Here is a 12,255-nt window from a genome sequence, read left to right on the forward strand (position 1 = left end):
ATTTCAAGACAGAGAGAGACAGAGTGCGAGCGGGGGAGGGGCAGAGAGAGAGGGAGACACAGAATCCTAAACAGGCTCAAAGCTCCAAGCTGTCAGCACAGAGCCTCATGCAGGGCTCAAACCCATGAACTGTGAGATCATGACCCGAGCCAAAGTCAGATGCTTAACCCACTGAGCCACCCAGGCGCCCCTATGTGACAGCATTGTATTAGATCTTTGCCGTGACCCAGGAACTATAAGTTATATGCATTGCAAACACTTTATTAAGAATTAAGAGAAGAGTCAATCCAGGCTTAGAGCATCAGCAGATACAGAGATTTATTATTCAAAATGAGAAAACAGAAATAAATAAGAAAAAATACAGAACGGCAAAATGAAGGAAACAGCCAAGTTCAATTTTATTCCTATAGTTCATACCTTCATTTGTATTTACTTTGTTGGCTAATAAGCTGAGAGTTAAAAGGCTAATTTAAGAAATTTATTTAATTCAAATAACCCTACTCTAAATTTGCTTTAGATTTGTCTATATATATGTGACAGACAGCATCTAATAACTTAGAGAGGAAAATCAAAATAGATTCAGAAGGCAAATATAAATGAAAATGAATTGAAAAGTGATGAGAAATGAATATGAATACAATTTAGGAGAACTAATTGAGTATGAGCCTAAGAAGGAGGAACTTTGTTAATTGTGAAGTAAAATAAGAAAACGTGTTAACATTTCCTTAGAAGATATGTCAGTTTTAAAACGAGGGCTAGAGAAGGATTCAGAGTTTTAAGGTTTCCCTCCTTTTTTTTTACCTGGATTTTATGTTTCAATAAAAATCTGGAACCTTTCATTTTATTCCAACCTTTGTCATTATTATAGTTTTCTCTCTTAATTTGCGTGAAGCTAGTGATGGGCAACCAGACATCAGTGATAGAGTTCATTCTTCTTGGACTGACAGCTGACCCTGAGCTTCAGGCTGTGCTTTTCCTTTTTCTGCTGCTAACTTACGTCTTAAGCATCATGGGAAACTTGACCATCATCATTCTGACCACGCTGGATTATCGCCTCCAGACTCCTATGTATTTCTTCCTCCGGAATTTTTCCATTCTGGAAATATCTTTTACCTCTGTCTTTGTTCCCAAAATGCTAGTCAACATTGGAACTGGAGACAGGACTATCTCCTTTGCTGCTTGTTTCACTCAGTATTTTTTTGCCATCCTTCTGGGAGCAACCGAGTTTTATCTTTTAGCTGCCATGTCCTTTGACCGCTACGTTGCCATTTGCAAACCCCTACACTATACAACTGTAATGAGCAGGAGACTCTGCATTCAACTTGTCTTGTGTTCCTGGCTCTCGGGTATTTTGGTTGTCATTGGGCCTCATATAATGACTCTCCAGCTGCCTTTCTGTGCATCCAACATCATCAATCATTACTGCTGTGACTACACTGTACTGTTGCGTCTAGCTTGTTCAGACACACATTTCATAGAAGTGATGGAGTTCATCTTGGCTGCAGTCACCCTCATCTTCACCTTGGTGCTAGTGATCCTTTCCTACACGTACATTATCAGGACAATTCTGAGAATCCCCTCTGTTCAACAGAGAAAAAAAGCTTTTTCTACATGTTCCTCTCATATGATTGTGGTCTCACTATCTTATGGAAGTTGTATCTTTATGTACATAAATCCTTCTGTTAAGGATGCAGAAACTTTTAATAAGGGCGTGGCTGTTTTAAATACATCAGTTGCCCCTCTGTTGAACCCTTTCATCTATACCCTCAGGAATAAGCAAGTGAAAATAGCCTTCAAAGATATGGTCAGCAAAGTAACAGCTTTTTCAAGGAAATAAAGCTGAGGCTCATAATAATAATAAATACTAAATAACGAATAAATGTTTGTAGATGTATATTCTTGTATATTACAGTGTTTTCTATAATATGCCACCAGTAGTCCTACCTGAACACCAAAACAGTAAAGCTATCTATTTAATGAAGCCTATTTTAACATGACTCTATTTCTTAAAAGTTTTAAAGGCCTGTGAGTGTATATATGTGTGTGTATCTTCTAATGCTTTCATGCTATTTTTCCTTATTTGTACCTCACTTTTAAGGAAAGGATTTGGGAGAAAGTTAGAATTGGGAGGATGAATTCTAATTGTTAGTTTTTTACAACTGAACTTTTCTTATCCTCTCCCACATGGTGTCCCATCTCTATACTTGGAAATTGAATCATTAAATATACACCCAGAAGAAATCTACTTTAGTTTGTGAATAATAGCTTCAGTAATATATCGGTTAATTAACATAAAGTTGGTTATTTCGTAATTATACTATTCAGATTTAAGTTTAGTGTTTCCACAATAATCACTTACTGAAACACTAGGCTACTCAATGTTTGGGGTAAGAAAGATAGATGTAAAGAAGAGAAAATCAATATCTACTTATTTTCAAACTGATAGGAAAATAGCAATGATTTATACACACATTAAACACTGAGTGAATCCACAAAAGAGGGAAAGGGATGATTCAAATTTCAGTTACTTAGCAATATATCATTATAGCAAATTCATACAAATTAATGTTGTGCCTAGTCATTGTTCTGGTTCCGTTTCACAAGAATATGAAATAAAATTATATGGACAGCATATATGATGTTAACAATTTTATAAGCTGAAATCATCTTCTTTCTAAGTTGATGCTAAACTTTAAATTTTATAATCTGATGTCCTCAGGCAGGGTGTCCATCACAAGCCGATATTTTCTAAACATTTCTTATCCATATTAATTTTTTTCAGAAAGCCTGGGCCAGACCCATAGTACGGGTAATTTTAAAATTTAAAGAAGCTATGCATGTTTCTTTCAATGTACTGATGAAGAAAACGGGGCCCTAGAGGTATCAACAAAATACTTTTTATTAAAACATATTGTTAAATTTGTACTCTTGAATCTTGACTCATCTATCTAATAATGGAGAATCTACTAAGTAGCAGAGATACTAAGAGTGCCCTGGGACACCAAGGGGGAGAAAGATGATTGAAAATGTAGCACCTGTTAGTTTCGTCTGAAAAATCACCTAAATTCCTGACATGTAGTTGTTGGCAAGTGAGGAAGTTTGAAACTCAGCTATTCAGATTGACGAGTAACTGACTCGTTAGTTCACTCAAGAATTTGTTGTTTCTACATCATCAGTAGTACATCAATCATAGTCATCCAAAACATTATCTCGTGTTATGGCAGTTGCTCAATTTCAAAAGACAGATCAAACAATGCTATGTGGTGGAACACTTTTTTGACAGAGGTAATTACTTTTAAAATACAAAAAATTCTGTTACCCCCATTTAATTAAAATATAAAAGTAAATCAGCCAACGAAACAACCACAAATCTAGGAACATTATGCTGAAGTTGCTGAACATGTGCAGAAGATAGAAAAACAAACAAACAAACAAACAAACAAAACGGCAGTCAATTAGGAAACAGGGTGGGGGAGTCCTAGGACATCCAGAGGAATACTAAGAGGGAATCATTATTGAGTCTCTTAGTTCAATTAGAATCCGAGTTGAGTTCAGGCTGGGTTGCAGGTTTTGTTGCTATTCTGTTTTGTTTTGTTTTGTTTTCCTTTGTTTTGTTTCCTTATTTTGCTTAATTTTACAATTTTATGGAGTTATAATTCATGCACAATAAAGTGGGCCCAATAAAGTTTGTAACTTGAGGTTTGACACATGTATACATTTGTGAAACCATTACCTAAATCAAGATAATGAACTTCAAACGTTTCTTTAGGCACTCTGGCAATACACGTCTGCTGTCTTTGTAATGTTTCCACTTGGCTAGGCTGAACTATTGCCCTCGGATTTCCCTTTCCTGTTTATTTCCTGTTTTAGTGGACCACCAGAGAGATTATTTGGGATATTTGGAGAACGGAGTGAAGCAGAAGGCATTCTGTGGCTCACAGAGGTTGTTGTTTAACTGCTGGTTTATTTTGTTGTAGGACACAGCTGCCATGCTTGCAATCTTTCCATTGTCACCTGGATTGCTTTTCATCTTCTCCAACACCAGATCTGGGTATCTCTGTTTAGCTCCATGGCAAAGCGCCCAAGCTTTTTGTAGGATACCAGTAAATGTCAGCTGAGAGGCAACAAGAGCTAACACAGGTTTCAGTTCCTTCTCATGTGATTCTGCCCGTGCACAGACTTTACATCCTTCACAAAAATGAACTTAACATGGATTGTGGACCTATGTATACAAGGCAAATCTCTAAAACTCTGAAAGAAATAGCACAGAGAAAACCTAGATGACTCTGAGTTTAGCAATGATTTTTTTTTAATTTTTAATGTTTATATTTGAGAGAGAGAGAGAGAAAGAGAGAAAGACATTGCATGAGCAGGGGAGTGGAAGAGAGAGACAGAGACAGAATCTGAAGCTGGCTCCAGGCCCTGAGCTGTCAGCACAGAGCTGAATGCAGTGCTTATACCCACAAACCGTGAGAGCATGACCTGAGCCCAAGTTGGAAGCTCAACCAACTGAGCCCCTCGGATGCCCTGGCAAAGATCTTTTAGATACCGCATGGAAGGCACGATCCATGAAAGGGATGATGGATAAGCTGGACTTCATCAAAGCTTATCAATAATGAATGAATTTCATAGCGACTATTATTGTGTGGCTTCTCTGTGTCAGGACATGAGTGACGTGATTTTTACTAATGTTTTACCCGTTTAATCACCACAACCTATTAACATAATCAAACAGAAATTAATTTGTTCTTCTGTTTTTGCATTATGATTAACATATTAGAAACGGGGATATTTTGACCAGAATTCCATAGATAAAAATCTCAAAATCTCATTTATGTTTATTATAAAGATGATGTTTTGTATTGGAAGATACGCAAAGGAGTTTCTGAAGTCCTTGTAGACAGTGAGCCTGCATGTCCAAAAACCAGTAGCAGTAAGAAACAAAAGGAACATGAAAGTATTGTGCAGCCCACTAGAAAGGTTGATTTTCTTTTATTTTTCTTCCAAGTTTTTATTTAAATTCAAGTTAGCTAACATACAGTGTAATATTAGTTTCACGTGTAGGATTTACTGATTTATCACATACCATACCCTGTGCTCATACCTCTGCCCACCCCCCCCCACCCTGCCGCAACCCTCAGTTTGTTGTCTATAGAGTCTGTATTATGGTTTGCCTCTCTTTTTTTTCTTCCCTATGCTCATCTGTTTTGTTTCTCAAATTCCACATATGAGTGAAATCATATGGTATTTGTCTTTCTCAGACTGACTTATATTGCTTAGCATAATACACTCTAGCTTCATCCATGTCCTTGAAAATGGCAAGATTCCATTCTTTTTTATTTTAAATGTTTATTTATTTATTTTGAGAGAGAGAGAGAAAGAGAGAGAGAGATAGACAGCAAGCGGGAGAGGGACAGAGAGAGAGTGAGACAAAGAATCCCAAGCAGGCTTTGTACCATCAGCGCAGAGCCTGATGTGGGGCTCAAACCCACAAACTATGAGATCTTGACCCAAGCTGAAAAGAGTTGGATGCTTAACCAACTGAGCCACCCAGGGGCCCCAAGATTTCATTCCTTTTGATGGCTGAGTAATATTCCATCATATATATGTATACCACATCTTCTTTATCCTTTCATCAGTTGATGGACATTTGGACTATTTCTAGAATTTGGTTAATGATGATAATTCTGCTATAAACATCAGGGTGCATGTACCCTTTTGAATCAGTATTTTTGTATCCTTTGAGTAAATACCTAGTGTGCAATTCCTGAGTCATAAGATAGTTCTATTTTTAAATTTTTGAAGAAATCCTATAATTTTCCAAGTGGTTTAGTTTGTATTCCAATCAACAGTGTAAGAGGGCTCCCCTTTCTCCACATTCTCACCAACATCTGTTGTTTCCTCTGTTGTTAATTTTAGCCATGATGACAGGTACAAGGAGGTAACTCAACGTCGTTTTCATTTGTATTCCCTAATGAGTGATGTTTTCATGCATGTTTTGGCCATCTGGATGTCTTCTTTAGAAAAATGTCTATACTTGTCTTCTGTCCATTTCTTAGCTGGACTGTTTGTTTTTTGGGTGTTGAGTTTGATAGGTTCTTTTTTTTTAATTTTTTTTTCAACGTTTATTTATTTTTGGGACAGAGAGAGACAGAGCATGAACGGGGGAGGGGCAGAGAGAGAGGGAGACACAGAATCGGAAACAGGCTCCAGGCTCTGAGCCATCAGCCCAGAGCCCGATGCGGGGCTCGAACTCACGGACCGCGAGATCGTGACCTGGCTGAAGTCGGACGCTTAACCGACTGCGCCACCCAGGCGCCCCAAGTTTGATAGGTTCTTTATAGATTTTGGATACTAACCCTTTATCTGATATGACCTTTGTAAATATCATTTCCCATTCCATAGGCTGCCTTTTAGTTTTGTTGACTGCTTCTTTCACTGTGCAGAAGTTTTTATCTTGATGAAGTATGAATAGTTCATGTTTGTATTTGTTTCCTTTGCCTCAGGAGACATGTCTAGTAAGAAGTTGCTGCTGCATCTGAGGCCAAGGGGTTGCTGCCTGTATTCCCTTCGAGGATTTTGATGGTCCCTGATGCACATTTAGGTCTTTCATCCATTTTGAATGTATTTTTGTGTATGGTGTAAGAAAGTATTCCAGTCTCATTCTTCTGAATATTGTTGTCAAGTTTTTCCAACACTATTTGTTGAAGAGACTGTCTTTTTTCCATTGGGTATTCCTTCCTGCTTTGTCGAAGATCAGTTGACCCTATAGTTTTGGGTCCATTTCTGAATTTTCTATTCTGTTCCATTGAACTGGGTACCTCTCTCTTTTTTTTTTAATTTTTAAAAATATTTATTTATTTTTGAGAAAGAGACAGAACACGAGTGAGGAAGGGGCAGAGAGAGAGGGAGATACAGAATCTGAAGCAGGCTCCAGGCTCTGAGCTCTCAGCACCGAGCCTGATGTGGGGCTCGAACTCATGAGGCATGAGATCATGACCTGAGCTGAAGTCAGATGCTTAACCAACTTAACCACACAGGCATCCCACTATGTATCTGTTTTTGTGCCAGTACCAGGCTGTTTTGATGACTAAAGCTTTGTAATATAGCTTGAAGTCCGGAATTGTGATGTCTCCAGCTTTACTTTTCTTTTTCAAGATTGTTTTGGCGATTTGGGGTCTTCTGTGGTTCCATACAAAGTTTAGGATTGTTTTTTCTAGCTCTGTGGAAAATACTAGTGGTATTTTGGTAGGGATTGCATTGAATGTGTAGATTGCTTCAGGTACTACAGACATTTTAACAATGTTTGTTTTTCCAATTCATGAGCATAGAAAGGTTTTCCATTTCTTTGTGTTGTCTTCAATTTCCTTCATAAGTGTTCTACAATTTTCAGGGTACAGATCTGAAACGTTTTGATTGGATTTATTTCTAGGTATCTTATGGTTTTGGTGCAATTGTAAATGGGATTGATTCTTGATTTCTTTTTCTTCTGCTTCGTTATTGGTGTATAGAAATGCAACAGATTTCTGTAGTTTGATTTAATATCCTGCAACTTTGCTGAATTCATGTATTAGTTCTAGAAATTTTAGTGTTTTTTTTTTTATTTTCTACATTGGCTACCTTGTTGTCTGCAAATAGTGAAAGTTTACTTCTTCCTTGCTGTCTTTTATTTCTTTTTGTTGTATGAGTGCTGAGGCTAGGAGTAACAGTAATCTGTTAAATAACAGTGGTGAGAGTAGACATCCTGTCTTGCTCCTGACCATAGAGGAAAAGCTCTCAGTTTTTGCTTATTGAAGATGATATTAGATGTGGGACTTGCATACATGGTCTTTATGATGTTAAGGTATTTTTCATCTATCCCTACTTTGTTTAGGTTTTTTTTAAATAAAGAATGGATGCCATATTTTGTCAAATTCTTTTTCTGCATCTATTGAGAGGATCATGTGGTACTTATCCTTTCTTGTATTAATGTGGTGTATTATGTTGATTGATTTGTGAATATAGAACACCCTTGCAACTCAGGAATAAACCCCACTTGATCATGTAAATGATTACTTTAATGTACTTTTGGATTCAATTTGCTAGTATATTGTTGAGAATGTTGCATTCATGTTCATCAGGGATATTGGCCTGCAGTTCTCTTTTTTAGTGGAGTCTTTGTCTGGTTTTGGAATCAAGGTAATACTAACCTCGTAGTTTGGTAGTTTTCCTTCCATTTCTATTTTGAGAGCATTTGCGAAGAATAGGTATTAACTCTTCTTTAAATGTTTGGTAGAATTCTCCTGGAAAACAATCTGGTCCTAGACTTGTTTGTTGAGAGATTTTTGATTACTGACTTAATTTCTTTACTGGTTATCAGTCTTTTCAAGTTTTCTTTTTCTTCCTGTTTCATTTTTGTTAGTTAATATGTCTCTAGGAATTTATCCATTTCTTGCAGATTGCCCAATTTGATGGCATGTATTTTTTTCATAATATTCTCTTATAACTATTTGTATATCTGTGCTTATCTTATTTCTCCTCTCTCATTTGTGATTTTATTTATTTGGGTCTTTTTGTACTTTCTTTTTGATAATTCTGGCTAGGAGTTTGTCAATTTTAAAAATATTTTCAAAGAAGCAGCTCCTGATTTCATTGATCTGTTTTACTGCTGTTTTTGTTTCTTTGTTTTCTTCTATATAATTTATTTCTGCTCTAATCACTATTATTTCCCTTCTTCTGTTGGTTTTAGGTTTCATTTGTGGTCTTTTTTCTAGTTCCTTTGTGTGTAGGATTAGGTTGCTTATTTGAGATTTTTCTTGCCTCTTGAGTAGGCTTGTATTGCTATGTACCTCACTTATAAGAGCACTTTTGCACATCCCAAAGGTTTTGGACCATCATGTTTTCATTTTTACTTGTTTGCATGTATATTCTTATTTCTTCTTTAATTTCCTGGTTGACCCACTCATTCCTTAGTGGGATGTTCTTTAATCTCCATGTATTTGTGGTATTTCTAAATATTTTCTGGTATTGACTTCATGTTTCATAATGTTGTGGTTGGAAAATATGCATTTTGTACTTATTGAGGACTAATTTGTGACCTGGTAAATGATCTGTTCTGGAGAATGTCCCATGTGTACTCAAAAAAGAATGTGTATTCTGTTCTTTAGGATAAAATGTTCTGAAAACATCTGTTAAGAATATCTGGTCGAGTGTGTTATTCAAAACCATTGTTTTCTTGTTGATTTTCTGCTCAGATGATCTGGCCTTTGAGGTAAGGGGTGTTGAAGTCCCCAACTACTATTGTATTATATTGTATTGTATTGTATTGTATTGTATTGTATTGTATTGTATTATTATGCTTTATGTTTGTTGTGAAATGTTTTATATATTTGTGTTCATCCAAGTTGGGGGAATAAATATTTACAATTGTTAGACCTTGTTAGATAGATCCCTTTATTTTGATACAGTGTCCTTCTTCATCTCTTGTTACAGTTTTTGGTTTAAAATTTAGTTTCTCTGATACAAGTATGGCTACTCAGGCTTTTATTTTGCATACATTTTCATGGTAAATGTTCTTCCATTCCCTCACTTTCTTTTTTTCTCCAATATATGAAGTTTATTGTCAAATTGGTTTCCATACAACACCCAGTGCTCATCCCAAAAGGTGCCCTCCTCAATACCCATCACCCACCCTTCCCTCCCTCCCACCCCCCATCAACTCTCAGTGTGTTCTCAGTTTTTAAGAGTCTCTTATGCTTTGGCTCTCTTCCACTCTAACCTCTTTTTCTTTTTTCCTTCCCCTCCCCCATGGGTTTCTGTTAAGTTTCTCAGGATCCACATAAGAGTGAAACCATATGGTATCTGGCTTTCTCTGTATGGCTTATTTCACTTAGCATAACACTCTCCAGTTCCATCCATGTTGCTACAAAGGGCCATATTTCATTCTTTCTCATTGCCACATAGTACTCCATTGTGTATATAAACCACAATTTCTTTATCCATTCATCAGTTGATGGACATTTAGGCTCTTTCCATAATTTGGCTATTGTTGACAGTGCTGCTATAAACATTGGGGTACAAGTGCCTCTATGCATCAGTACTCCCGTATCCCTTGGGTAAATTCCTAGCAGTGCTATTGCTGGGTCATAGGGTAGATCTATTTTTAATTTTTTGAGGAACCTCCACTCTGTTTTCCAGAGTGGCTGCACCAATTTGCATTCCCACCAACAGTGCAAGAGGGTTCCCGTTTCTCCACATCCTCTCCAGCATCTATAGTCTCCTGATTTGTTCATTTTGGCCACTCTGACTGGCGTGAGGTGATATCTGAGTGTGGTTTTGATTTGCATTTCCCTGATGAGGAGTGGCGTTGAGCATCTTTTCATGTGCCTGTTGGCCATCCGGATGTCTTCTTCAGAGAAGTGTCTATTCATGTTTTCTGCCCATTTCTTCAATGGGTTATTTGTTTTTCGGGTGTGGAGTTTGGTGAGCTCTTTATAGATTTGGATACTAGCCTTTGGTCCGATATGTCATTTGCAAATATCTTATCCCATTCCGTTGGTTGCCTTTTAGTTTTGTTGGTTGTTTCCTTTGCTGTGCAGAAGCTTTTTATCTTCATAAAGTAGTCTATTTTTGCTTTTAATTCCCTCTCTTTTGGGGATGTGTCAAGTAAGAAATTGCTACGACTGAGGTCAGAGAGGTCTTTTCCTGCTTTCTCCTCTGCAGGTGTCTTTAGGTCTAAAATGAGTCTCTTGTAGGCAGCATATAGATAGGTCTTGTTACTTTATCCATGCTGACATCCTATGTCTTTTTATTGGACATTGAGTCCATATACACTCAGAGTAATAATTGGTAGATATGAATTTAGTGCCATTTTATTGCTAGTTTTGTCGTTGTTTCTGGATATTTCCTCTGTTCCTTTCCAGTGTTTTTTCTACTCAGAAAGTCCCCTTTAATATTTCTTGCAAGGCCAGTTTAGTGATCATGAACTGCTTTAGTTTTTGTTTTTCTGGGAAACTCTTTATCTCTCCTATTCTGAATAATAGCCTTGCTCAATAGAGTATTATTCTTGGAGCAGTTTTTCCCATTCAGCACATTGTATATATCATTCCACTCTCTTCTGCCTACCAAATTTCTGTGGAGACATCTGCTGCCAACCTTATTTGTCTTCCCTTGTAAGTTAGGAATCTGTGTCTAGCTACTTTTAGGATTTTTCTTTATCTCTATATTTTGCAAATTTAACTACAATATTTCTTAGTGTTGACCTGCTTTTACTGATTTTGTTGAGAGATGTGCCTTCTGTATCTGGAAGTCTGTTCTCTTCCCAGATAAGGGAAATTTTCAGCTATAAGTTCCTCAAATAAACCTCTGCCCCTTTCTCTCTCTTCTTCTTCTCCTTTCTTCTTCTTCCTCTCCTCCTCCTCCTCTTCTTCCTTCTTCTTCTTTCTTCTTCTTCTTTCTTCTTTCTTCTTCTTCCTTCTTTTTCTTCCTTCTTTCTTCTTTCTTCTTCTTCTTCTTCTTCTTCTTCTGGGACTCTGAGCTGTCAGCACAGAGCCCCACTGGGGGCTCAAACTCCTGGATTGCAAGATCATGACCTGAGCCAAAGTCGGCTACCCAACTGACAGATTGGGTAGATTTCTTTCTTTTTTTTTTAATTTTTTTTTTCAACGTTTATTTATTTTTGGGACAGAGAGAGACAGAGCATGAACGGGGGAGGGGCAGAGAGAGAGGGAGACACAGAATCGGAACCAGGCTCCAGGCTCTGAGCCATCAGCCCAGAGCCCGACGCGGGGCTCGAACTCACGGACCATGAGATCATGACCTGGCTAAAGTCGGACGCTTAACCGACTGCGCCACCCAGGCGCCCCTAAAGTAGATTTCTTCTGGGTGTATATTTAATGATTCAATTTCCAAGTATAGAGATGGGACACCATGTGGGAGAGGATAAGAAAAGTTCAGTTGTAAAAAACTAACAATTAGAATTCATCCTCCCAATTCTAACTTTCTCCCAAATCCTATCCTTAAAAGTGAGGTACAAATAAGGAAAAATAGCATGAAAGCATTAGAAGATACACACACATATATACACTCACAGGCCTTTAAAACTTTTAAGAAATAAAGTCATGTTAAAATAGGCTTCATTAAATAGATAGCTTTACTGTTTTGGTGTTCAGGTAGGACTACTGATGGCATATTATAGAAAACACTGTAATATACAATAATATACATCTACAAACGTTTATTTGTTATTTAGTATTTATTATTATTATGAGCCTCAGT

General features: G+C 37.2%; 1 protein-coding gene across 1 annotated transcript; it reads left to right on the top strand.

Annotated features, from left to right (window-relative positions):
* Positions 1-898: 898 nt before the first annotated feature.
* On the top strand, positions 899-1,837 carry LOC122473039 (olfactory receptor 2AP1-like). Its single transcript, XM_043563155.1, has one exon. It carries the CDS (start codon positions 899-901, stop codon positions 1,835-1,837), a length of 939 nt encoding a protein of 312 aa, XP_043419090.1.
* The last annotated feature ends 10,418 nt before the right edge of the window (positions 1,838-12,255 follow it).

Source organism: Prionailurus bengalensis, chromosome B4, assembly GCF_016509475.1.
Source record: "Prionailurus bengalensis isolate Pbe53 chromosome B4, Fcat_Pben_1.1_paternal_pri, whole genome shotgun sequence".
NCBI classification, from domain to species: domain Eukaryota; kingdom Metazoa; phylum Chordata; class Mammalia; order Carnivora; family Felidae; genus Prionailurus; species Prionailurus bengalensis.

What these genes read in the sequence shown, in the direction of transcription:
- LOC122473039 (XM_043563155.1), top strand. Translation starts at nt 899, where the DNA reads ATGGGCAACCAGACATCAGTGATAGAGTTCATTCTTCTTGGACTGACA.